The sequence below is a fragment of the Mixophyes fleayi genome, chromosome 6 (assembly GCF_038048845.1).
Source record: "Mixophyes fleayi isolate aMixFle1 chromosome 6, aMixFle1.hap1, whole genome shotgun sequence".
NCBI classification, from domain to species: domain Eukaryota; kingdom Metazoa; phylum Chordata; class Amphibia; order Anura; family Limnodynastidae; genus Mixophyes; species Mixophyes fleayi.
The window spans coordinates 123,007,425-123,034,963 of NC_134407.1; the positions used below are offsets into that span (position 1 = coordinate 123,007,425).

At 39.4% G+C, this 27,539-nt stretch overlaps 1 protein-coding gene across 2 annotated transcripts; it reads right to left on the reverse strand.

Annotated features, from left to right (window-relative positions):
* Positions 1-601: 601 nt before the first annotated feature.
* Positions 602-27,097, reverse strand: CARNS1 (carnosine synthase 1). Of its 2 annotated transcripts, XM_075217248.1 has the most exons (10): positions 26,983-27,097; positions 23,944-23,959; positions 23,405-23,663; positions 22,145-22,234; positions 21,585-22,048; positions 21,297-21,501; positions 20,547-20,632; positions 20,087-20,318; positions 3,680-3,963; positions 602-3,239 (listed from the first exon to the last, which is right to left on the reverse strand). In XM_075217248.1, exons 2-10 carry the CDS (start codon positions 23,944-23,946, stop codon positions 1,851-1,853), a joined length of 3,012 nt encoding a protein of 1,003 aa, XP_075073349.1. In that variant the 5' UTR covers positions 23,947-23,959; positions 26,983-27,097; the 3' UTR covers positions 602-1,850. The 2 variants fall into 2 exon arrangements, with proteins under 2 accessions (XP_075073349.1, XP_075073350.1); XM_075217249.1 differs by lacking the exon at positions 23,944-23,959 and having other exon boundaries at positions 26,967-27,096.
* Positions 27,098-27,539: the final 442 nt, after the last annotated feature.

Sequence of the window (27,539 nt, forward strand, 5' to 3'; positions counted from 1 at the left end):
TAATAAGCTATAATAAATTGTCTTAAATATATATTTCCAATGCTTACTTTGAAAAGTAAATATATGCATATATATGCCCATCCCACACCTCGGGCCTGATTCATTAAGGATCTTAACTTGAGAAACTTCTTATTTCAGTCTCCTGGACAAAACCATGTTACAATGCAAGGGGTGCAAATTAGTTATTTGTTTTGCACACAAGTTAAATACTGACTGTTTTTCATGTAGCACACAAATACTTGATAGCTAATTTGTACACTGAAATTTAAAGTTGATATCTGTGTGCTACATGAAAAAACAGTCAGTATTTAACTTATGTACAAAACAAAATACTAATTTGCACCCCTTGCATTGTAACATGGTTTTGTCCAGGAGACTGAAATAAGAAGTTTCTCAAGTTAAGATCCTTAATGAATCGGGCCCCTCATCCATTAGTATGTTACATTACAGTTTTTCATCCTTTTCACCTCTTTATATAGAACTATTATTTCTATTATTGAGGATTGCTTTGTACACCACTTATATTCCACAGCACTTCCACTTGGGGAGACCTCATAACGGATGTTGTGGAGAAACCATCACTTACACATATATGAATAAATTGAGTTTTATAAAACATAGTTTTATTTCATGAATTTAAAAAGTAGGGATCATTGATTATTGGGAGACGTATACAACAGGATTTTGAATATAAGAAAAATGGAAACAAAAATTTTCCATCCATGCAGGGCTGTATTCAGGGTTAGTGGTACCCTAGACAATGAGTAACTGTGCCCTTAAATTAGTAATTGTACAGCTTATGTTCAATTTGAAGTGGGAAAAATAGGTATATGATAATCAGTTAAAAGTAGTAAAAGTGGATACAAAGAAAATAAAAAGGTAAAATCTAAATGAAATAAACATGAAACAAACTCTATGCTACCTTATGACCTGTGCTGCGCTAGACATGTATTGGATATATGGTAAACACCACCCTGAGTTCATGTCTTACTTTTCCAAAAGACATCATTGTGTTTGCAATCTACAGCAGCTGTAATATTTTATACATTTTACCAAGTGTGTTGCATTTACCCCTGGTAAAGTGTTCAGGTGTCACTAGCATTCATGAATGCTTTTTGAATTTAAAGGGGGGTATTCGCTCGAAAAATATTACTGTTAATACGATAAAATCTTGCTGGATTTCAGCTCGCAGCTCCCTGATCTGTGAGCTGAAATCCAGCGAGTAAATTACCATATTAACGGTATTTACGCGCAGGATTACCGTATTAACGGTAATATTTTTCAAGCGCGGGATTTTCTGCGATCCCGCCGTCAATTGAATACCCCCCAAAGAGTTAAAATTCTAAACACACAGTATCCCAAGATTCAAAGACAGCACAGCAGCAAAGCTGAAAATAAGAAGTTACTATGTATCACTTGGCATAATCCTAGGAGGCCTTGCTAGGCTAGTAAAACTTAGCAGATAATTATTTAACACACATTTCAGTCATACCACATACAAATATATGTAATGCATATGTGATCATCTATGTACGATACCCAGCAAAAAATGTTAACTAATGTTCAGAGGGAATAACAATGACAATTTTCAGTATAATAATCATGCACGGGTTAAGAGACATTCACACAGAGACTATACAATTAGACTTTATTAAAATCACTATACAATATTGCAATAATGGGTGCCAGAGAGGTTAGGGGGAATTGTTCCAACAGTCTAATTTGTTTGCTCTCTTTTTCCCTCATTACTTAATATTCTCTCTCTGGGGGTGGGGTGGGTTAAATGGTGTTTTTTAACTCACCCCATCTCCAAACACCCGCCCACCCATTAGTCTTTTTCAGTAAACCTCTCATTGGAACTCTCCAGTCAGATAGTGAACTGGATACTTCTGTGAATCGAACCCAAGCACAGAGCACACCCCAAGAAGCCTTTCCCTGGCCTCCTTCTGACTCCTTCCCTCACAGGCCACATTTCCATATGGTTCCTGATCTGGTCTATGCACTGGACTACCCTCCAAGCGGTTAAATCTAATGTGTCCAGCATTATGCAACTCTCTCAACCTCTGTGAGTTTGCTGTGCTATTTAAAGCCTCCTCATGAGATTCTCCTGTACACATAAGCCCAACAAGCACAGCACTCTCCTGGGCACCTTTCTCTAGCAATGCTGGCTCCAGCCCGCAGGAGAGTGTCAAAGCCACAAGCACTAGGTCAGTACCATAGAGATGGCGAATCCAGTCACGAAGATAAAATCCACCCATCCGAGGATTAATCTCTAGCAATCGTGGACCAGATTCAGCTAGCTTGAGCTCCACATTGAAAACTCCAGGATAAAGTCCTAGTGCTTTGCAGCTGCGGGCGGCAGCCTGAACTAACTGGCAACGTCGTTCTGGACTAAGACGGGATGGGAGAGCAGCTGCAGTTTCTGTAAAACCAGGGAGTAATGTTGGCCCATTATCTGACACATATGCAGCCAACAGACGACCATTGGAACCTAGCACCAAATCCACATCATGCTCAGAGCCTGTTATATACTCTGCTAGAAGAGATAGGGGTGGAGGTTGAACACTACTTCTTATTGTTTGAGCAGAGTCAATAGTGCTTTCTCCATTCTCTAATATTATCTCAGATGCTACTGGTTCAAAACTCATCCCAATTCTTGGCTTACAATCCTTTTCTGTACAGCAGATTCCACCCACATCTAGGAGAGTATAATCCTCACACCTTGGTTTAAAAGCTTCAGGCTCCATCCCCATTTTTTTAACCAACCTTCTACATTCTTCAGCATCCTGCACTAGTCGCACGCCAACAGCTCCTGCTCCAGATTCTGGTTTAATAACCAATGGATAGGAGAGAATGGACTCTGCTGCCTGTACTCCTCCTGTTCCAGGACCTAATGGAAAGCAGGGCACAGCAAATGCCCCAGCATATGGAAACGGTGGAGATGGGGATGTCATGTTTAGGAGACCCAGTTGTGTCTGTGTCTTGCGCTTGGCAAGCCTCACAGCACTAGGGGGTGGCCCGGGAAGACCTAGCAAGTGACTCAATATAGCAGCAAGTATAGTGCACTCATCCCAGAATGCCATACAACCAGAGAAACGTAGACCTCTATCCCTGACTATGCTTAAGATGTTCTGAGCATGTTCCTCATCATCACAAGAGCGATCTTCATAATCATAATGGATGAATGAAGTCACAAGAGAAGAAGCAAAGTGCCCTGGGTCCGACTCCACCAAATGGATCTGTGGAAAATATATATGTATGATAATATGTAAGTCATTGATTGTAACATCATTAAAACATAGGTGAGAGAGTATATCACAAACACATGTACATATACACATGCACATATACTGTATATATTATTGAGGGTAGGATGATAATTAAAGAAAAATAATGTCATTCAGGAGAAGCCAAGTTCACTAGTAGAAAGGGAGCCACAACACAGTGCATGCAAGTTCTGCAACCACCCCATGGGCACTATATGGATAGAGTCCTATGAGATAAAACATTGCCCTACTCAAATGATCTGAAATGATTCTTGCAGGAGCCTGGTATAAAATGTAAACAGTGAACAACTACAGCATGTTCTATAAAGAATTGTGGTTATAGAAGTCATGTAAACCATTTATTGTTAAACAGTTCAATATATTGTGCTTTATAAATAGGGGATTGTACACACCTTTATCCCATAATCCTGGGCTGCCTGCCAGATGAATTTCTTACTGATTCCACCAGCTCCTATCACAAGAACTTCTTTCCCTTCCATCACATATGTCATTGAGCGTCTTAGCATTGTCTCAATTAGAGGTTCAGATGCAGAATTGACCGTGATGGATTTTCCAGCTGCCAGGCTTCCAAGCAGACATTCGTGGATCCCACAGTTCTCCAAACAAAGGTCAGTGGTCACACCCAGAATGACTGGGATCACCATGTAGTCAACACAGGTAAGCAGTAAATCAACTCCTAAATATCGGAGGAAAACAGAACACGTGAAAATTGTTTAGTTGTGTTCAAGTAGTGCATAATAAGACAACATTATTGTGTTCTGATGTATAATACACTCTTTTACTATTGAAATTATGGATTGATGCTTATTTTTACTGGTACAGTGTTTGGTTATCTGTCACTTACTGGACCTTGAAAACTGATTATACAGGGCATAATTACAAAACAACACTAATATATTATATTATTAAAAATATCTGGATTGGTAGTTATAATTATTAGAAGAAATAAATGTAAAAACTGGAGACTCCGATATGCATTCTGTAGGATTATAAACATTTTAGACTAAGTTGTTCTTAAATTGTGGTTCAGTGCTGCATTATATGATCGATTTTGTGGGCACTTCTTATTTAAACATTAATGTTGGATGGTATTTTGTGCACTGACTTAAAGTCCTACATTCTTCAGACAGGACCATGCACTTTATTCACAAAACAGAGATCTCTGTGAGTTTGTTAGAATGTGCAGATTAAGTCCAACATTATAAATTGACATCAAAGCATTCATTTTATTGTATTGCCTTTCACTCTGAATTGAGGCATAAATATCATATCAATTTACTACTGTTTCTTTCCAGTCTTCCACTGATACTTCTCATACACATGCCAATCTAGGGGTAAATGTATCAATCTGCGGGTTCTTCAACACCCGCGTGTTCAGCCTCTTCCACGATTAAATTTCAAGCGGCACTGCATGATAAAGGGTGCTTAACCCGCATATTGATACATTTACCCCCTAGTTGTTTGCAGACGTGCTGAGTGACCAGATCAGTCCAGTTTGTCCACATATGTTGGATCACTTGGGATCTTTGACCACACATACTGCCATATTGGGGCATCAGACAGTTCTCTCTAATAACATTATTATTATCTGAATGAGCAATATCAGTTGTAGATGAGGAATGGTGGTCATTTTGACCAGCAACCCACAAAAACAGCAATTTGGTGCAAGACTGTTCTTAAATGACTAGATGGTTGACAAAATCAATGTGGGCGGATAGCTTTAAACAGGTAATTTACAAAGCGTACCCCATGCATACAGAAAAACAAACTGGTTTTGCACCAGTGCATCTGGATGGTCCACTCAGCACACATCAAGATGCATACCTACTTTCCCCTTTTGGAAGACGCCTCCACAAGCTAGTACTGTGCTTCTGTGAGCAGAGAGGAGGAAAACCCAGAGGCGCACTGTGCAAAAGTATAAACATCACATCAAGTCAAACTGTCTGTGGTCCTGATTCATTAAGGAAAGTCCTTTTTTTGTTTTTTACTTAAGTTTTCTCCTGGACAAAACCATGTTACAATGCAAGGTGTGCAAATTAGTTTATTATTTTGCACATAAGGAAAATACTGGCTGTTTGTCCTTGATCAACTTTAAATTTCAGTGTATAAATAACAAGTATTTGTGTGCTACATGAAAAAACGGCCAGTATTTTCCTTATGTGCAAAAGAATCAATTAATGTGCATCCCTTATATTGTAACAGGGTTTTGTCCAGGAAACTTAAGTAAGAAAACGTGCTCAATTTCTTGCTTAACTTTCCTTAATGAATCAGACCCTGTCACTTTAATACCATGCCTTTCAATTAAATAAGGGTTTTTCTTAAATACTGCTCTGTTTAGCCTAATTTATGGCTTAGATTAATAATGAAGGTGAAGAAACACCCTCATTAAGTTTGCGTGTGAAAAGTATTTTTTATTACATTGTGAGGGAGTGCCTTCAAATGGAGATGCAAAAAGAGTCCCCTAGGAAAAGTGTAGAAGACTCACAGACCAATAGCTCTGAGCTGGTGCAAAATTCATATCTTTTTGTGGAATGGAAATGGCTGTGAACCCCTCCACATAACAAGAAATACCCCTAAAAATTCACACTCTCCACACCTTTTTTTTTTATCCAGGGGAGGGCTGGCAACTTTTATTGGAATTTATAACTGTTATTTTATTATATCCTGCCAAAGGAAGAAATAATACAGTTTTACATGAGAAGGGGGAAACAAGTAGTTTGTTGGGTTTCTGCATTCCCAGAAAATGCTCATGGTGGAAAGCATGAACACGGCACTTAAAATCCAAACTTCTACCACTTTACGACCACCTCCTTCATTCATTTCCACTTGAACTTTTTCTCATAAAATACTTTTCAGTTTACCCTCATTCTTGTCCCAAATTGTAAAGCGCTACAGAGTATGAAGGAGCTATATAAATAAATCTCAATAATCATTATGTAAATAATATATGTCTTAACTTAACCATGTGCACTAGGAGACATGAAGACTTCCTTTGCATGTGGAGCAATGTGCTATAAAGATAAGCAATGGGTTAACTGAACTGATTGATAAGGCTGAATCAGAAAAAATGATACTGGAAGTAACTTGATAAATTCCTGGCACTAAGCTGTGATACTGTGGCTCTAGTAATCACAAATGTGACAATCAACAGCCTCAGGTTAAACAAAGTATAATAAAGCTAAAGTTAAACTGAAAATACAGCAACACTGAACAGTCTCTAGGTTTGCATTAGTAATAAGAAGTGCAGCAAGCAATAATCTCAGATTAAACAAAGTCCAATAATGCAGAGTTAAAATGTAAATACTGAAAAGTCTCTGTATTTGCAGTAGCAGGTAACTAATTAATTAGCTGTAGTGGTGAAGCAGAGACAGTAGGCCTGTTTCACGTAACACAGCAGACATAGCATGAGTAGTAGGGGGTCTGGTACATTGAACAAGGTTTTCAGATGATCTGATACACTAAGCAAGGACAGCTCAACAAACAGCAACTTAGCCAGACAGACAAGCTAAAAGGACGGATGGCTGCAAGGTTTAAATAGCAGCCTAGTAGGAGAAGCTATAACGTTTACCCATTCCTGCCATCAGCCCCTACCTCAATGGACAACCTCCAGGATGCTACTCTTCCAGGCTTTTCAGGATGTTGCAGATGTATCGTACAAATCTTTTGAGGATCATCTATGTGAGAAACTGGTTCCAAATAATGTTCTTTAGGACCATAACTTCTCCAATGGATGCGATACTGTAGCTGTCTTTTCAAAATCGAGAAATAAAAATTTTGTCCATGTGAAATTCTTCTTCACCCGCTATTATTACCGCAGGAGATGTTTTTGGAACCGATCCTAAAAACGGTTCACAAAAAATTATTTTAGTGAAGAGATGAAATTCTGGATGTATCTTCAAATATTGTGGATGTTGGAGTAATACTTTCACAGGCCCTAAATGTGTTAGAAAGTGGATAGATCCTATGAAGTTAGTCCTAACTTGGTTGAAGGAATTCATTGTCAGAGATTTTTTGTTGCCAACCAGACCTTGTCCCCAACCCAAAAAGGAGAACCTCTTATTCAATGCCTATTAGTAAAAGTTGATAATGTTGTAATGGATGGATTTTAAGTTTCATTGAGCCTTCAGACGATCTTCAATATAATTAGTAATTGCGAGCGTTGAACTTGAGGACTAGGAATTGGGAAGAAAAGATGGATGAAACCCATAAATGCAAAATAATGGAATTTGTTGAGTTGCACTTTGACTGGAATTATTGAATGCACATTTGGTCATAGGCATGAACCAAAACCAATTATTGTGAAGAAAAATAAAACAACATAAATATTATTTTAATGACTGGTTAGACCTTTACATTTGTCCATTGTTTGTGCATGTAATTGATTTTGATTTGCATAGAGACCTTAGAGATAAATTGAGTATCAAAGCTGATTTACTCAGAAAGGCCATAAGAATGGAAAATCTTTTGAGTGATTATTTCAGGAGTTTATAAAGTTGAAAGGAATTTTTTTCAGAGCCACAAAAAGATCTGCAATGTGTTTCTGAATGCCCAGCCACTAGAATTGTCTCAGATTTGAGGTTTTACAGATTCCAAAATAACCAGCAGCTGAATAGTCATAATGATGTTGGAAGACAGTTGTCAGATGACTGGATAGTACAAAGATGTGACCCTGAACTTTATTATAATAATTGACAGAGTCAGGAAGGGGAGAATGTTTAAGGAGATCCTATGTCATGATAGAACACATTTTTTTATAATATCAGATTACATGAGGATGTAGCAGAAGGTTTATGTTTGCAGTATGGGTTCTCTGAACTGTAGAGAAGTGTCCACTTTTTGTCTGGATAGGCGTCAGCCTTCTTTTTAAGGGTAATCAATTAGAAAATTAAACTTGTAAAAGAAAATTAGCCCATTAATATTGTCAAAAGGCCAACTTAATTGCTAGCAATCCCTTTTTTTTAGCAATGTCATTAGGATTTACTGCAAGTGTCATTTTTTTAAGGAAAAATAAGCACAAGGATGATAAATTATTTCATAGGGTATATTTTGAGCTTATACCGCCCCCAAGAGCCAGATCAGATGCATCCACATTTACAATACATGGAAGATCAGGGTCAGAATGAGTGTGAATTGAAGCTGTTGCAAAATGCTTTGTTATCCATGAGAAAAGTCATGTCTTACTAGAAAGTGTTGCAATGGAAGCAATAATGGCAGAGAGTACTTTGATGAAGCATCAATAAAACGTGGCTACCTTACAGCTAGTAGGAACAAACCATTGATTTACACCCTTGGTCTTAGCAGGGTCCATTGTTAATCCAGACGGAGGGATGTTGTAGTCCAAAAGAGATACTCTGATTTTCAAATAAACATTTGTCCAACCTTGCGTATAAACCATAAGTTATTGACTTATATGATCAAGTACTCTTATCCAAAATATCCCAGAGATGTAATTAACATTGCATAGGGCATAACAGTGTGCTCATATTGATAGGTCCCGATACTGCCCTTTCATGCTAATAAATTCCCTGATAAATTCATGCAAAGTTATATGTTCTGCAAATCTCCAACTTGGTGGACCATTCTGATTCTGTTACACACCAAAATTGATTTATTTATTTTTTACAAAGAATATTGGAGCACTCTTGTGGAAGGGCAAAATAAATCTTTCTTTAGTTCTTCCTCTATGTAGGTTTTAAAAGTATGTAACTCTGGACTTAATAAAGAATAAATCCTTCTGAACGGAGTTTTAGTTCCAGGAAGGAGATCTATAGGTTAGTCATATATCTGAAAAAATGGTAATATCTCTGCTTGCTTTTTGTCAAACACATTATGATAATTATTATACCAAGATGGCAGATGGTCTAAAGAAGATATCTGCATATTTGTTTGGAGCATGGGGTAATAGTATTTCGTAGGCTCGTAGATTCAGAAACATTATATTTAATGTATTCTTGTAATTTACAAGTACAGCAATGATTTGATGAGTCACTTTTCTGGTCATCAAAGGTGAACCTTCAATGCAGTCATCTTGCGTAAGTTGAATTTTCTGAACATAAAAATCCTTCTTTCAATTTAATACGCTGATCCATGAAATTCCCTCCTGCCCCAGAATTTATAAGTGTTATGGTTGCTGCATCAGCATTCCCCAAAGTAAGAATACTAAGAATACTCTGGTTAGAATATGAATGGGGGTTGGACAGTCTTGTGTTATCGAAATCTTGTTTGCTCAAAACAGTGGATGGTGTTGAAGCAGACAAAGAGATTTTCCTTTGGCAATACATCAGCTAGTAAAATAACCAAGCTTGCCAAAGGTTTTGGGATCAGTGGTTATCTTTCCCTTCTTTGGAAAGTGGGCATCAAGCATAGGCCAGCTGCATAGGTTCTGATTTGAAAGTTCAGAAAACTCTTAGGCAGGGAAAGTGTGAGGACGAGGCAGCTCCTGCTCTTCTGCATTCTTGTAAATGTAAGATAATCTTAACAACTGCTGCAATAAATTTGTCCAACCCTCTGGGACGATCTTTCAAAACTTCATTTAATCCTTTGCAGAAATGAAATCGTTGGGCAACATTATGCCAGGTCTTATCAAGCACCCAACGGCAGAATTCTGCCATATATTACACCACTGACTTCTTTCTTTGGCCTAAATTTATGAGAGCAATCACTGTTGTGGAGAAGCTTCTTGGATCATCAAAAATAATAGTCATTGCCTCTACAAAGGCATTCAACTCTTGCAGAAGGGGACATACATCTTTCATAAAAGTAGACGTCCATGCTAATGCCTCTTTGAGTAAAGAAAGAGTAAGTTCCATATTAATGGTACTATATGGATAATATACAGATTGCATAATAAAAACATTAAAGAGCACTGATTCAGACATCTGTGAACAGCACCTCTATTTCATACATCTTTTAAGGTACAGGTGACCTTCTCAGAAGCCACAGCTAAATTGGAAATGTGACAACAATGAAATGTCTCTGAGTCTTCAGTAGTAATCATAATTTCAGCAATTTCAATAGTCTCAGGTCAAACAGAGTCTTATAATGCTAAAGAGTTATACTAGAATTGTAACATCCCCCCCAAATTCTATGAGTTAACAGTAATTGGTGATTACTTAGTTGTAGTTGTGAAGAAGAGACAGCAGGACTATTACACAGAACACATCAGAAATAAGTAGTTAGGGATTTTTAGAGAGTCTGGTATAGTGAGTGCAGGACAACCTAGAAGATCTAAGACTAGCAGATGATTCTATACATTGAGCACAGGAAAGCTCAGTAGACAGCAACTTATCCAGACACACAATCAAAGAGGAGTGGTGACGGCAAGGTTTAAACAACAGCTCAGTAGGGTGAGTTGTTAAAGTTCCTGTTCTAGTGTCACTTTTATGTATTTATTACATTGGTCTAGGAATGCACTCAGTGGAGTTATAGGTTAAGGATCAAATTCACTCTTCTCAGGGGAGGTGGAAAAATCAAGTCTTTCTTGCTGGGATAGAAATGCAGTGTAGCCCATGGCTAAATAGAATGCCTCCCTAAATGTCTTTCCTCCTCCACCTTTTATTTCATTTACATAATCTTGTAGGTTTCCTCATGTGTCTTATCCACACTTAGAAAGGGATGCCCCTTATCAGCTCAAATCCTGCTGTCAGATGTTTCAAACTTTTACACCCAATAAATACCACCAACTAGGCTTGCAAACCAACACGCTTTTCTCATAAAAACAGTAAGAATATGACATAATAAAACAATCATTGCATGTTTGTAAATGAGCATTAGTGACAGCTGGGGTGCATGGTGGCAGTTTTCATGGAAGTGCATAGACATCATTTTTAATAATAATAAATATTAAATGATTACAAATCTCCAATAGGACATATTAAATTAGTTTTAAGACAAAGGTCTCTGCCAACTGGAATGGTTATGTTCTTTCAAGGAAAGATTTAACTGTGACACATTTCTGCTTGTTGTCTTGTGGAGTTCAGAAGAAAGAAGCTAATATGACCTGCTCAGATGGCTCAGTCTTGAGAAATCCGATGTGCATCTTAAGAGCAGAGGTAGAATTAATTTTAGTAATGACTGGAAAATTGATAGAATTCTAGAATTCCCTTTCCCTTCTGCCTAATGTCACAGCTTGATGGTAAAATGATAAAGATAGATTTTTGAGAATTGTTCAAAAGGAATGGATTTACTTTTGAAAACCATGCCTGAAGAAGGCAACTTAGTTCTTTACATGTTGCCTCTTGGACACAAACTAAGAAAAAAACACTATAATTTTTTTTTTTTTTTTTTGCTAAACTATTATAAATTTGTCTTAGGGAAGTATTATTGTCTTTTCTGCAGGTAACTTGGTCAGCAGATGTTCTAACTCTGTGCCAAACATGTGTTTCCCTCAAATAGCATGGCACTGCCTGGACTTGGATCTCAAATGAATAAATCAAAGTTTCAGCCATGGGGACTATTTTGCTGATTTTACCTCAACAAATGAAAAAGTCCCAATTGCGCTCGCAGTAAATGAATACCATCTAATGCAAAAATTATATGCTAAAAGTTGGTAGCTTAGACAATAAAAATAACAGAATGATAAGAACAATGAAAATCTCAAACTAAGATGAAAAGTAATATTGCTGACCTGTAAATGATCTGCACGAAACCAGAAATAAATATTGCAAAATTCATTTCTCATCAGCAATATCACTTTCTCATCTTAGTTTGAGTTTTTCATTGTTCTTATCATCCTGTTATTTTTATTGTCTAAGCTACCAACCTTTAGTATATAATTTTTGCATTAGATTTACTGCGAGTGCAATTGGGACTTTTTCATTTGTTGATTTATCTGCTCAAGGAGGGATACCTTGGTCCCACTGCTGCTGCATTTATACCGCCTAGCCCGCTATTGAGCGCAGTTTGTATACTTGTCTTTAGAATTTACCTAAGCAGAATCTTGGGAGTCTATCTTTGTGAGTTGAAGTGCTGTATCCACTGTGGCCTTGACAACAGAAGACATTCTCCCAAAGTCTTTGTTGAGTTGCTTAATCCAGAACCTGCAAGCTTGGAATAGGCAGGTGGATGTGACTCACATTCTGATAATGGCCACAAGTGATTCTACTCCATGACATATTTCAAATTAAGGAAATGGTTCAGAGCTTGGGCCACCAGCATATCAATATGTGGTGGTGAAAAAAACTATTCTCTTTGATCTTTAGCAGGCAAAGACTTATTTGGTTAAATGGCTTACATTTTGAGAACCCTTCTTTCAGAGTCACTCCATTGTGTCTTAATTAGTTACTTTGTCAATGAATGGGAACATTTCTGGTCATTTTTGGGTAACTCTAGTTATCTTGCCTAGTGAACTAGTCAGGTTCTTAAGGTTTTCCAGTACCATGTTGTGAGGGACCACTATCACCAGTATATCTAAAGTAAAACTCAGCCAGGTCCTCTCTTGCATCCTCCATGTCTGATGCAGAATTAACTTCCCACTTTTCTGAATCAGCAAGAAAAAAATTATATCAAGCCCTGCATTTATTATGTTAAGAACAGTTAACTTCAAAGAACCAGGATCTGAATGAAATAAAGGTAGCTTGTACCTCCTGTTGAAACAAACCCAGAAAAAAATAGTAGCACTTTTTATAAAGGGATAGGTAAAATCCCAAGGAGCATGAACAGGCTGCAGACAAGGTTAAATTGCCTCTTTGGTTTCAAACACACAGGTGCACCTCATGGGTGTAATTGATTTATTATTTTCTGTGATTGGCTTGTAGTGCTTTGGTGGAGGATAATACTGTCTGTTCTTGTGGCCGGGGCGATCGATGCCAGCTAGTTGGCCAGTGACTAGGCAGGTGAACTGTGTCTAGCTGGAGCAAGGGTTGTCTGGTGTCTTCCTGACAAAAATCTGCAGTGTTATTTGTCACGTGAACAATAAAAAGCACCGTTTTTTCCAAGCAAGAAATTGTTTGTGTCTATTATATGCCAGGTGTCAGTATCACAGTGGTGTCATTATGGGATTACAAAGGACACCCCGATCCTGCTGTCCATCCAACCAACCAGATATAATGGTTGTGAGTGAAATCTTTAATACCACTTTCAAGTAACAAAATGTTATAAAGCTGTCAGTTGCCTTGGGGGAAAATAGCTGTGTTGTAGGATAAAGCAACAAACTTGTGAACCGTGATCTGTGGAGCAGCTGTCTACTTTGCAAAGAAAACAAAGATTTTAAAAACTGCTGGTTATTGTAGTGCCACAACTTCTGATTCATTAAGATGTGATTTGGGTGTGGTCCAAAAAACTTTGCTCCTTGCCTATGTGTGATGCTAAAGCACCTGCTTGTTTTGCAAAGGAAGCAAAGTTTTTGTTCAAAGGAGCTATTTGCCCGTGTGGATCCTAAGGGAAGCAATATTCCGCTTACCAGCCCAAACTCCTGTGTAAATGGAAGATGTAATAGGAGCCTTGGTGAAAGTGGCAGCAGCACAGGAGAAGAATACCTGTCTACTCCGCGAGGTGGTTGCTCAGGGGAGACAAGACAGGGAGGCTCTAGCTGCACCCACGCTGCAGAAATTAACTTCTGACAATGATGTGGAAGCATATCCGGTAGCGTTGCCACCCGAGCCAACTGGCCAATTGAGAGTTGGCCTAAACATCTAGCTCTCTATCTTTATGGGGAGGCTCAGCATATTTATATAGACCTGGCTGTTGATCAATGTTTTTGCGGTATGGACCATTGGCTCCAAAGGTGGGCACTGCATGCAGACATCAGACGTATGAGGAATTTGCTGCTGAAGTAGAGAGATACAGTGCCTTACACTTATGCCCAAACGTCCATGGCCCACTCCAAAGTTTGTGCCTCAGTCAAAACCTGGTATACCGAAATTTTGACCGGACATTGGTGAAGAAAGTTTGCCTGACCAAAAGGCAGCCAAAACTGCTTTTTGGTCCAATACGTTTTCAGTGCAGAGAGTCTGGACATTTTCAGGCACAGCAACATTAGCTGAAACTATATATTACTTGCTGTTGCCCACAAAACCCACCTATCTGAACTGCTAAATCCAGTTACCGTGAAGTCCCATTTATTCTGCGTGACTGTTTTTGTGAATCAACATCTGGTGCTGGCTCTGGTAGATTCGGGTAATGAACAGTCATTGATTTCCAGCTCCATATTGCCAAAGGTTCTGACTCACAAATTGCTTAAAGTTAAAGTTCTCTGTGTCCACAGGACTGCCACGGAATATGACAGTACTCTTTTACCTGTTACCATAAATGGATAAACAGACTCGGTAATAGCATCAGTTGCTCCAAAACTGCATTACCCTTTAATACTTGGCCGAGAATTTCCACTGGTCAAACAGATCCTCTAAGAGTGAGTCCAGCCAGACACCTCTGCAACTGACTCGACGTCCAGAGGTCCAGCCTTGATGGACAAGCTTGATTAAAAAGGAGAAAAGAAGTGTCATGCTCTGCTACAAAACCAGAACCACAATACTGTTCGGAAGAATAAACCTCCACCAGCTAAATGAATGGAGAAAAGACAAGCTGCACAAGTTCCAAGGCAGAGCCAGTTCCTGCTATCATTTATTGCAAGACCTCGGGTGAAGCTGCCACGTCTCCCAACCAGGACTCAGATTAGTTTGTATTAGCTTACATGTTTTCACTTTGGCCTAGGTCAACTTGGAGATGCTACCTTAGGAAATGTCTATAAAAATGTCATTGAGATAATAGGGGCAGACAAGGCCAACCGGCCTGCAGAAGGTATTGCCTTTTTTATTGTGAAATATGGTTTGCTGTATAGAATTGCTAAGGTTCAAACTAAAATTATAGAGAAATTGTTGATAACCACAAATCCATGTACCACTTGTACTTAAAGATACACATACACATCTGTTTGGGGGACTTTCGGGAGAAGACAAAACTGGGCCTATATTACACTGATTTGATTGGCTAGGAGTGTATTAAGCGATAAAGAAGTTTTGCTGGACATGTCCGGTATGTTAGAGAACATATCCAAAGCCGAACTCCCGGGCCCCACTAGTTATCAATTCCTGTCGTGCAGATCCCGTTTGAGAGTACTGGTTGATTTTGGTAGGTTTGTGAGAAATATCGGCCAATGGTCATCAATACGTGCTGGTCATAGTGGATTATGCCACCAGGTATCCTGAAGATATTTCTTTGAGTAATATAAAATCCAGTACAATAGCAAAAGAATGACTTCTGTACCGCAGCCAATTGTGTATCCCCAAAGAAATCTTTACTGATCAGGGTACTACTTTTCTCATGAAAGAGCTTTGACAATTGTTAAGGGTAGAAACTATGCACACATCAGTATACTACCTGCAGACTGACAGGTTAGTTGAACATTTTAACAGAACCCTCAAGCATATGATGGGTTGTGCAGGTAAAAATGGAACTGGAATGTGTTATTCACCTATTTAATGTTTGCAGTGAGAGAGGTGCCTCAAGTGTCCACAGGGTTTGGCCCCATTCCATTTGTTGTATGACAGACAGCCAAAAGGCATTTTGGGTTTTGGATGTTCTCAAGGAGAGTTGGGAGCAATATTGGCTTAAAGAACCCAATGTGAACTGGTTAGTGTCCCAGTTGTATGAGAGGTGGGGGAACATCATCCCATTGGTACAGCAGCATATCAGGCACAAGCAAGACAAAAAAAGAACTATGATAAGTCAGCTGTAATTCGGATTTTCGGACCAGATGACAAAGTTCTTGTCCTGGTACCCACATAAGACAGTAAACTCTTCACTCGTTGGCAGCGGCCATATAAGTTGGTTGAGGCTGTGGCGCCTGTTAATTATAAAGTCAGACAGGAAGGCAGGAGGAAACCAATCCACACATATGTCAACATGAAACTATGGTATGAGATAGAGGAGCCACGTTAATAAATGCAGTCAAGCAGAAAACCAAAGTTCTCATAAGGGACAATTTCTTGCTGGAGTGGAGATGACACCCTCTAGGGGTGGTAGTGAGAGTAATACAATACCGCATTACTAAAGCTAGGCATATAGTTGTGAGACAGGAAATTAATAAAATGTTGGACCTCAATGTCATTGAGGAATCCAATAGCAGCTGGAATAGCCCAATTGTGTTAGTAATCAAGCCAAATGGGAGTATTCGTTACTGTAATGATTTTAGAAAGCTAAACAAAGTTGCCCATTTTGACACATATACCCAGTACTGAATTGATGAGCTAGTGGAAACCTTGGCCAACAGTCAGTACCTTACCACTTTAGATCTGACCAAAGATTACTGACAGACCTCCCTAACACCATCTGTCAAGGCAAGGACAACCTTTTCAACTCTGGATGGGTTATTAGCATATGGTACTGCCTTTCGGGCTCCACAGGGCTCATGCCATCTTTCAGAGGGCCACGAATTGGCTCTTAAAGATGCACCAGGTGTATGCAGCTGCATAATTAGAAGATATAGTCACCCACTCCTATGACTGGGAGTCCCATCTACCCAAGGTGAAGGCAATGTTAGCAACACTCAGGGCGGCCGTTCTGACTGCCAATCCAAAGAAGTGCACATTGGCCAAACGGATGCATCTGGATTTGGTGTGGGACTGTGCTCTCGCAGAGGTTTAATGGGATAGAGAAACCCATTATCTTGCTAGACATATAATTCTGCCAAGGGAGAAGAAATACTCCTCTGTGGAAAAGGAGTGTTTAGAAATCAAATGGGCCACTGAGGCTCTCAGGTACTACCTCCTGGGTAGAGAATGCACATTGGTCACTGACCATGCACCATTGAAGTTGATGCATAGGAACAAGCATATAAATGCCCAGTTACTTGGTGGTTCCTAGCGCTCCAGCCCAACCATTTCATAGTGAAGCTTAGGCCTGGGAGTCTGCATAAAAATGCAGATGCCCTTTCTCACTGTGATGTGGTCTCCGCGCTGTCCACGTCACTGAAGTTGGTGGCCCTAAGGGGAGGGGTATCTAACAAAGAGACTTATTTGCCACAGTTTTTCTACAGAGGGATAGGTAAAAAACAAAGGAGTCTGCAGGAACAGGCTGCAGACAGGGTTAAATTCCCTGTGGGTTTCTTTTGCAACACACATACACACAGGTGCACCACATGGGTATAATTGATTTGTTTCTTATGTGATTGTTTTGTAGTGCTTGGGTGAACGGTAAAACACTGTCTGTTCTTGTGGGTGGGGCGACTGATGCCAGTTAATTGACCGGTGACTAAGAAGGTGAACTGTGTATAGCAAGAGCGAGGGTTGCCTGGTGTAATTTTAACAAATGTCTGCTGTGTGTGTGTGTGTGTTTCAGTGAATTTATTAATATGTGTATTGTGTAGTGAATTAAAACCATACACTGTGAAGTGTCTCTGTTTTATATATATATATATAATATGTGTCTCAATACATTATATGTTTTAAAAATGAAAATTAATGTTGGTCAGGTGTGGCAATAGTAAGATACTGTCTTGCAGATTACACACAATGACTTCTAATTAATAAATTAACTGCTTGATACACAGTAGATCATAAAATTCTGGATAGATATATCCAGGGCTGCCATCAGAAACTGTGGGGCCCAGTACTCAATAATCTGGCAGGACCCCCCCTCCCCATACATGTGCCCCCTCTCTCTTCGCCATATATGCGCCCCCTATCCCTCATCACAGTACATTCAACTTATCCCTCATCACAAACATGCCTCCCTCCACTCCCTCATCACAGTAAATGTTCCTCTCCCCTGAAGTAAATGCCCCCCCCTCCCATCCATCACAGTAAACCTCCCCCTCTTCCCTCCCCGCAATCACAGCAAATGTCCCCCTCTCCCCTCCCCTAAAGTGAATGTCCCCCTCTCCCCTCCCCCCAGAGTAAATGTTCCCCTCTCCGCCCCCAATCACAGTAAATGTCCCCCTCTCCCCTCCATCACAGTAATGTCTCACAGAAAATGTCCCCCTCTCCCCTCCCCAAAAGTAAATGTTCCCCTCTCCCCTCCCCACAATCACAGCAAATGTCCCCCTCTCCCCTCCCCACAATCACAGCAAATGTCCCCCTCTCCCCTCCCCCAAAGTGAATGTCCCCCTCTCCCCTCCCCACAATCACAGCAAATGTCCCCCTCTCCACAATCACAGTAAAAGTTCCACTCCCTCCAAAGTAAATGTTCCCCTCTCCACCCCTCAATCACAGTAAATGTACCCCTTCCCTCCACCCAAAGTGAATCTTACCCTCCCCCCCCCCTACAATCACATCACAGTAAATGCGTCCCTTCCCCCAATCACAGTTAATGTGCCCCTCTCCCCCCCAATCACAGTTAATGTGCCCCTCTTCCCTCCCTGCCATCATAATAAATGTCCCCCTCTTCTATCTGCCCCTCCCCTATCAAATGAATACCAATTAACTTATCAGAGCCTGGGAGCTGCAGCAGTAGAAGGGGCAGCACGATCGATCAGACTGAGGGGCCCGGACAGTCCAGGGAGCCCTGACAGACCTCCCCTCACAGCTGTACTAGCCGTACCCCCCTAATGGTGGCCCTGGATATATTTTGGCTATTGAACTAACTATCCCTCACAAATTGTGCCACATTCTGATGCGCCTATCCTTTGTTCCCCACATTGACTCTATATCTAAATCATGTTACATACATCTAAAGAACATTTCCAGAATCCGCACATATCTCACACAAGACACTGCTAAAACCTTAATTCATGCACTAATCATCTCCCGCATTGACTATTGCAATTCCCTCCTTACTGGTCTTCCCAAAAACAGACTCAAACCCCTAAAATCTATTTTGCATGCTTCGGCAAGACTGATTTTCCTTGCAAATAGCTATTCCTCTGTTGAATCACTCTGTATGTCTCTACACTGGCTGCCTGTCTTCTACCGAATCCAATATAAAATACTTTTACTAACCTACAAGGCCATCAACAAAGCTGCACCAACATACATCTCCTCTCTTGTCTCAAAATATCTCCCAACTCGGCAACTCCGTTCTGCAAAAGATCTGCGTCTCTCATCCACCCTCATTACATCCTCCCATTCCCGGTTACAGGACTTTTTTCGGGCTGCACCCACTCTATGGAACTCTCTCCCTCGCACAATAGGACTCTCCTCTAGGCTACAAACTTTCAAGCGTTCTCTGAAAACCTACCTATTCAGACAAGCTTATAATATTCCTCAACCACCCTCTTAACCTCACTACCTTTAGCCTGTTACACAATTTCACAGAAGACAACTACCCTCGGACCAACATTGTTGTGTGACAGGATCATTTAGTTTATGAGTCACCCTACCTTTGCAGTCTGGCTGGGCCATGATGCAAAATGTATACTTAACCTCATGTGTCAATCTCCCATTGTCCCATAGATTGTAAGCTTGCGAGCAGGGCCTTCTCACCTCTTTGTCTGTTTTACCCAGTTTGTTTATTAGTTTTACGTTTGTCCCCAATTGTAAAGCGCTACGGAATATGTTGGCGCTATATAAATAAATGATGATGATGATGATGATGATGATGTTATATTGAAATACAACTACGCCATGTATGTTTCTGAATATGATAGTAAAGACCCCTTCCCCATGAGCCAGTAACAGACGACCTGTATCCTGAGGGAATCTCTGTAGCTCATCCTTAAAAACTAGACCAATACAGGGGTTGGGCAGAAAAACACTGTCCTGTGGAAATATTTTTAAAAAAATGTTCTACCATAACGAGGAGGTATTGACATTGTGCTACATGGGGGCATTGGCGAAAGAGTAAAACCATATATTTATCTAGCATTAAAGGTTTCTACCTTCCTTTCATTTAAGATATATTTTCCGCAAAACATTTTAAATACTCACCAAGTATATCAGTTTGTGCCTTGTTCCCTCCACGTTCTTTTGAGGTGAGTTTTTTTTCCTCCTCGAGTATTGCTCTCATGACATTTTCTGAAGTTTCCTTTAGTTGAACCAAAATATTGTGTTTCTGACTCTCATTGCACACTCCCCACAACTCTAGTGTGGTGTCCAGGGACTGGGGTAGTGCAGATCGATGACAGAGAGGCTTCTCTGCCCTGCCCACCGCACATACCACCTGCAAGAAAGGTATCATAGACCTTATGAAGTACATGAAATGGAAGACAAACAATAAAACATTATGAAACCATTATTGTTTAACCAAAATACACTATCTTTTCATGAGACATCTGAGATAGTGATGACCATTATGAAAATATCTAAAGAACTCTTCTCTTCAGGGGCTCAGGATAAGGGTTTGAAGTTTGGGGTACAAGCCCCAGGAGAATGGGGGCAGCCCCGTTACCTTGCTTAGGATTGGTTGGTCTCCGCGAGATCGGCAGACAACGGCACAGAGACGGATCGTCAGCTCTGGGGGGCGCACGGAGCAGCCTGGGGGGTGGGGCAGAGACAGTAATACAGGAAGAGAGAGGGGGAGAAGGAGGGAGGCAGAAGTCGAAGAAAGTGGAGAATGAAAGAAGCAAAGATGGAACAGGAAGAAAGAAAGAAAAAAAGGAAAGAAAGAAAGAACTGACCCTCCTTCAATACAGATGCAATTAAATCTCACAATATTGCATATTTGGGATGGGAAGAGAGAAGCCTCTTCTCAAAACTATGTGAAGCTGCTTTCCAGTGCTGGAAAAAGCAAAGTATTCCATTGAAGGAAAGGAAGTATGAAATCTTCCCAGCACCGGAAACTGATGTAATTATTGAGTAAGGGCCCAGTGTGATATAGAGGAGGTAAAAAAGACAAGTTTGAGAGGGTATGCAATAAGAGAGGAACATGTTTAATACAGAACATGAAAAAATGCAGATTGAATATGAAGCAAGAATTTGAGGAAAGATGGGAAAATGTAATTATAGTTCAGAGATTGCAAGAAAATTAAGTTGAAAAGAAAAAAAAAGAAGAGTGATGAGACAGAAAAAAATATAAATGGGAAGGAAGAGACAGAAGGAAGACAGTGATGGGAGAGGATCCTACAGAGTGTTACTCTCTCTTGGCTCCTCCCATGCAGAAGCTTAAAGAATTTCTCTCCCTTTAAATCCCCTTGCTTACGTGGTATACAGGCAGGAAGCTGTGGTGGCTTGATCCTGCGTGGGGGCATGGTGGTTATAAACCCCTCCAGCAAGACTGCTTGTCCATGTGGAAGTTCAGAAAAAAGCCCAAGCACCACATCTACCACCTGATCTGGGTCATGGCATGAATAAAAGGTTGTGGCAGGAGAATTTCTTGGATGGGGACAAAAAATCTTCATGACGACCTATGGGAAATAAAACAGTAAACATGAGCCACGTAACAAAGCTACAGAGCTATAAATTGAAAATAAAGAAGCTTTATGTATACCTTTTGATGTCCTTTTATCCTCAGTGATGTCAGAAATGCAGAGATCTCTTGTCGTACTGTCTCCTCCCTCCCTTCTTTTTGATATAGTTCTACCACTCTTGTGGCTCTAGCTTCAACAGTATGTGGTCCCCAAGGACCTAACTGGTAAGGGTTGAGAAGCAGGCCAGGGGAAAGAGGAAGTTCCTTACGATCCAAAAGGAGTCGCACCCCCAAGGTATCAGCAAGGAGGTGGGAAAGCTGCGGAGATCCTCCCATCGGGCAGTCCCACTGATCCTCCAGCAATAGCTGCTTCCCTCCCAACCAGGAGAGGTATGTAACCCGTCGAGGAGGAGAAAAAGTGTCCAAGAAAGTGCGACCCCCAAGATCAAAAGTCACCGCCTGCTTAATGAAAATAGGAGGTGGGCATGCGGGGGAAGTTGGACGTGGGCAGAACCATGAAGGAGAGAGGCAGAGTAGTATTTTGCCTGAAACAAAAGTAAAAATATTGTAAGAAAAGAGGTTTGGATTACCTGGGCACTCCTTCCCTACCCCAACATTATTTCATTGAGTTAGCACCTTACCAGGACACTGTCTAGCACCCTCCAGAAGGATTGATATAGCAAGACTAGGGGCCCCAACAACACAAATTGTGGTGGTGTCCATGGTATGACCTGCGTAAATGGTAGAAAGCAAAACAATATTTTTGTGTTGTGTTCTTGCTACTAAGAACATAAAGGTGGTTTCTTTATTTATGCGTATTCTCATTGATCAAACTCAAATGTATGCTTTTAAGTGACAAGGAATTCAGTTGATGTAAAATAATCACTAAATCTTTAATACAAGTCTGACATTGTATGCAAGTATGCTCTTTGTTCCACAGCAAGTTATTATTTTCTGGTCCCAGTCATTTTCAAAAGATTCCATGTAATGTCATTTAATAGGCTTAGTTAATTAGGAATTAATATGCAATGTTTAAAATCCATTCATGGTATGTTGTCATGTGCTCCATCCACCAGAAAGTGAATCCAGGTTTAATTAAAATAAGTTAATTCACAAATACTTCACTACATCATACCACATACTATACCACATACAAAGCTTGTTGCATTTATGGTACATCAGACTTTTCTTAATACTGCTGGGAATATTCTAATTGGGTCTGCAGTGAACTGACTTTTACAGAAAGAAAATCTGACATGGTCGGCAAAAAAAAAGTCCCACCACACAATCATACCTTTATCTTAAATATTCTTAGCTTTTGATCAGCACCCAAAACAATGACATCTGTTAATATATTTTGTATAAAGCAGCTTGCATTTTAGATTATTGGTCCTTTGATGTGTATGAACTTCATTTACTGCTAAAGTGGTTGAAATTTATTTTTCCGTTTTTCATGATATAAACTTTGCATAATTGAGACGTTGAACATGACATACTGGACTTTATCTCTTTTAATTTTAATAACTATGTATAGCTCTATAACTTATATGCCTTTCATGCCTTTTTGGTTAATTTTGCAAATATATTAATAGATTTTGATACAGACATTGATCATATTTTAAGGATGTGATTTTATAGGGTTATTGCTATTTTCTTTAAAACAGGGCTACATCTAGCATGGCCATTAAAATGCTATTGGGGCAAAAAATACATGAAAATCAACTTCATTGTCCTGCAGGTTTGCTCTTGCCGCTCTCAAATTATTATATAATCAGTCAGCACAGTGTAATGACTTGTGTACTGTAAGAGGCTGTACCTTTTACCAACACTTGTCAACATCTGTCAAAATTAAAAACCTGTTGCCCCAGCTATGCTTGTGAACTAGATTGTGTTTGTCATACCTGTGCGGGGTTCTTTGCTCCTGTCTTCTGTCTCTGGAAGTCCTGCATTAATCAGAATTTTCTGCAGATCCTCATAGCTCTCAGTTATATTGGGGTGGTGCTGCCATATATCACCCCCATTTTTCTTGCCTTGTGATTGTGTGGATGGACCTCTTCCCCATGGAAGACCATTAGGGGCAACGCCAGGTACACACATCTCATTTATTTCTCCATCTTTGGAATACATAGGATGATCCAATATGAGCTGGTCAAGGGACAGCTGAAGGAAAACAGGTGGGGATAGTAAAAAATGGAAGCAAAATAACATACCACGTGTAAGGACCAGACAAGCATAACAACAACGCACATAGAATAGGTCCCTTGTGATATCTTTCTGAGAAGCACTTTTGTGTAGGATAATGACAAAGTAACACTAACAGCTAATCAGCTTAAGAGACAGGCAACAGATATAAAGAGCCAAACACAAACTGACAAGTGTGAGAAAGAATTGGGCAAAGTAAGACAGACATAGGGTGATTAAGCAATTATATTCTACTTACCATCACTATTCTCCTCCTGAAATTCAAGGAAACATTGGCAGTTACCGTCACTTTATTCAGTTGTCATACCAAGTATATGACACTGTGATTATAATACATTGTATGATTGTACAGTTTAAGCTCTTCTGCACACATAAACTCAATTGTTATCAATATGGTATTGTTGAAGCTATATTATTATGAATAAACCAAAATAATTCCGTAGAGCATAGCAGTAGTTCTGATATAGACCAAGGGTAAACCTTTCACTTGGTAATGTAAGAGTCTGGAGAGTTCTGGATACCATACATGGGTCATAATAATACTTCAAAGTGGCAAGAGTACAGTTAAAATAATAAGGCAATATTGCTAAATTAGGTAATTCTTTGAAAAAATTAGGTTATTAGTTAAAAAATTAAATAAAATGTTAAAGCCCATATATGCTTCGCCTGTTTGAATGTGTTATATGTTCATTCACTGCAGAGTAGTACATTGTGCAATGTATTTAAAGTAATTGGATTGGTGGAGATACTTCATGGTATTCTGTATTATAAGTATTTAGAGATGCTTGCCTAAAAGTGAGCCAGCAACAATCCCCATTTGACAACATATGTTCTAATTATCCTAACATACTGTATAGCCAGGTTTCTAGCTAAATTATTTGCAGCTAAAAGCTAATAGTAAAGATATGTTCAAAAGCCTACATTTTGAATGCTAGTCTAGGAACCCATATAAAGGGATGACCAGGAATTGGTACACGGGCTTCAACATTTTGATTAAATTGTTAACTATAAATCTCATTTACCTATTTAATTTTTAACTTTTTACTTAGCTTATCAATATTGCAGCAATTCTATATTTCCTGGCTTTAGCTCACATGTATGTTCTTGGTTCTTGCAAGTGTGCTTCTGCCACTTTAAAGTATTATAGAAACATTCAGCACAGTGTAGTACCTTGTGTAATGTATTTATAATAATAGGGTTTCTGCTGATACATCTTGGTATAATACAGTATATGTGGAGTCAAAAAACACTGAGTATTTATCCCCACCAACAGCTAAAATCGTTATTCCTTTATGTATGAAGTATTGTTCCCACCTCTTAGATTGTAAACCCATTTGCTCAAGATCATCTATACCTTCTTTTTCATATCATTGTATGTTATTTGCTTGTATCCTTATCACCTATGTGTACAGCGCTATGTACTATGTTGGCACTTTATAAATTAAAAATATTAACTATTGTTGGACTTTAGATTAAAAATATTAATGGGATCAAACTGTTATACCAGATTTACTGCTTTTGATTGTGTACCATTTGGAACAGTTACATGTCAAGTTTGGAATTTTCTGCCATTCTGATGTGTTGAAGAGTTATTATTATTTTTTAATCTATACAGCAACAGCATATTATAGAAAATCAGTTTAGAGTGTAATTGCAGTATTTATTCACATTGCTCATGTAGCGTTTACAATTTAATCTCCCTACCATAGGCATATAAATATCAATGCCGTGTGATCATTCACACTTCAAGCAGCTAGAACCCTAGTCAGATTCAAACACATGGCCCTAGAAATGCAATATGACAATGCTAATTAATGTGCCACTGTACCAAATGTACAGTTGCACAGTGGTTAGCATTGTTGCTTTACAGGACTGGGGCCATAGGTTCGAATTCCATCACGGCCCTGTCTGTTTGGAGTTTGTGTGTTCTCCTCGCATTTGTGTGGATTTCCTTTGGGTGCTCTGATTCCTCCCACACACCAAAGACATAGAGGGCCTGAGTCATTAAGGAAAGTAAGGCAGAAAAAAGAATAACTGTTCTCCGGAGCAAACCATGTTACAATGCAAGGGGTGCATATTAGTTTCTTATTTGCCACATAAGTTAAATATTGTCTTGTTTTTCATGTAGCACACATATACTTAATAGCTTTATTTTTATACTGAAATTTAAAGTTGATCTAGGACATGCCCTACCATAACTATAAATCTGTCCGCACATTTTAAATTTACCTCCCCCTCCAATGCAACATGGTTTTGCCCAGGTGTAAAGATACTCCTTTTGTATACTTTGCTCTCCTTAATGACTCAGGCCCAGAGGCAGGTTAACTGGCTTATAATAAAATTAATCCTTGTGTGTAGTAGGGTAGGGCATATAGATTGTAAATTCCACTGCAGCAATGACTGAAGTGAATGATTAAATATTCTATGTCAAGCACTGTGTAATATATAGGCATTATATAAATAAGGTTTGATGAATAATGTTATTTTGATTTGTGTGGTTGTGGGGACTCTCTGTTGAAATGTAAGCAATATTGTATAACATATTTAAAGGAGTAATGATTCCAGAATCATTGGTGCTCAGCATTTTCAAATCTTTTAAACTCTATAAATAAAATGACAGTTCAATGACACTCTGATAGTCCTGTGTAATGTGTACAGCTATGAACTCTACTAACATAAACTATGATTAATAATAGAAACCCATGCCATTTTTTAAGTAACATAACATTATTGTAATAGAATAACAGAGAACTCTCAAAATTGCTTTTAAAAAAATCTGCCAAAACAGATCTTTTAGCACATATCTTCCTCCCTTGTCTACTAGGTTATAGTGTGCATGACCCCTGTCTGTACTAATTTCTTTTTATTACATTCTGCTGCACCAGAGCACACCAGAATAGCTACTGCTCTCCAATGTGTTCCTGGTGCGCTCTCTGTTATGTATTTTTGCATTCAGTTTACTATTTCCAAAACAGCACATTCGTTCCCCTTATAATGCCTCCCCACTTCCCCAGTGAAATTTAATGCTGGATACCAAATCTATTTTAGTTGATATCCAGCTCTTAATTAAAATGTAAAAGTGCAGTGATGTTACAGGATGCTTCAACTCAAATATATATAATATATTAATAAACAACAGAAGGGAACACAATAAATAAACGTTTGTGTATAAAAAAAAAAGTTAAAATACAGGGAAGAGACGCTGCACACATCTTTAAATCTACAGACTTTCCATAATGACTTAGGGGGTGTCGTATTTACAATGATAAGTTCTCACCTCTAAGTGTCCTCACAGAAACGACAGGTAAAGGGAGTCCTCACGAGACAGAAAGGCAGAGAGAGAGAGAGAGAGAGAGAGAGAGAGAGCTCCAGGGGATTAGAACGTCTCTTTAAATCCTGCTCCCCCGCCTGCCCCCTCCTTGTTAGGCTTTACTTGAGCTGCTCCCAGCTGTCACTCAGCCAGGGCCATATCAGCGGGTCAACGGCACAGCAGTACCCATCAATCATAGTGCTGTGATATTGGGAACTTATTCCATTACACACACAGCTGTACCCTGCGCTCTGCTATTCTTGTACAAACACACACGTTCAGCTATTAGCGTATTGAGCAAGCCTCCATTCAAGTACTTACTGTGTTATTATGCTTCATCTCTATTTCTCCTTCTGTGTTTCTCTCTGTCTCTATTTAGCTCTTTCTTTCCTTATCTTTCTTTCTTTACTTAAATCTTTTTATTCCTCAATCTCTTTATGTCACTATCTCTTTTTCACTCTTTCTTTACCTCTCTATTGATATCTCCCTTCTCCCCCCCTCTTTTCTCCTTATCTTCATTTCTT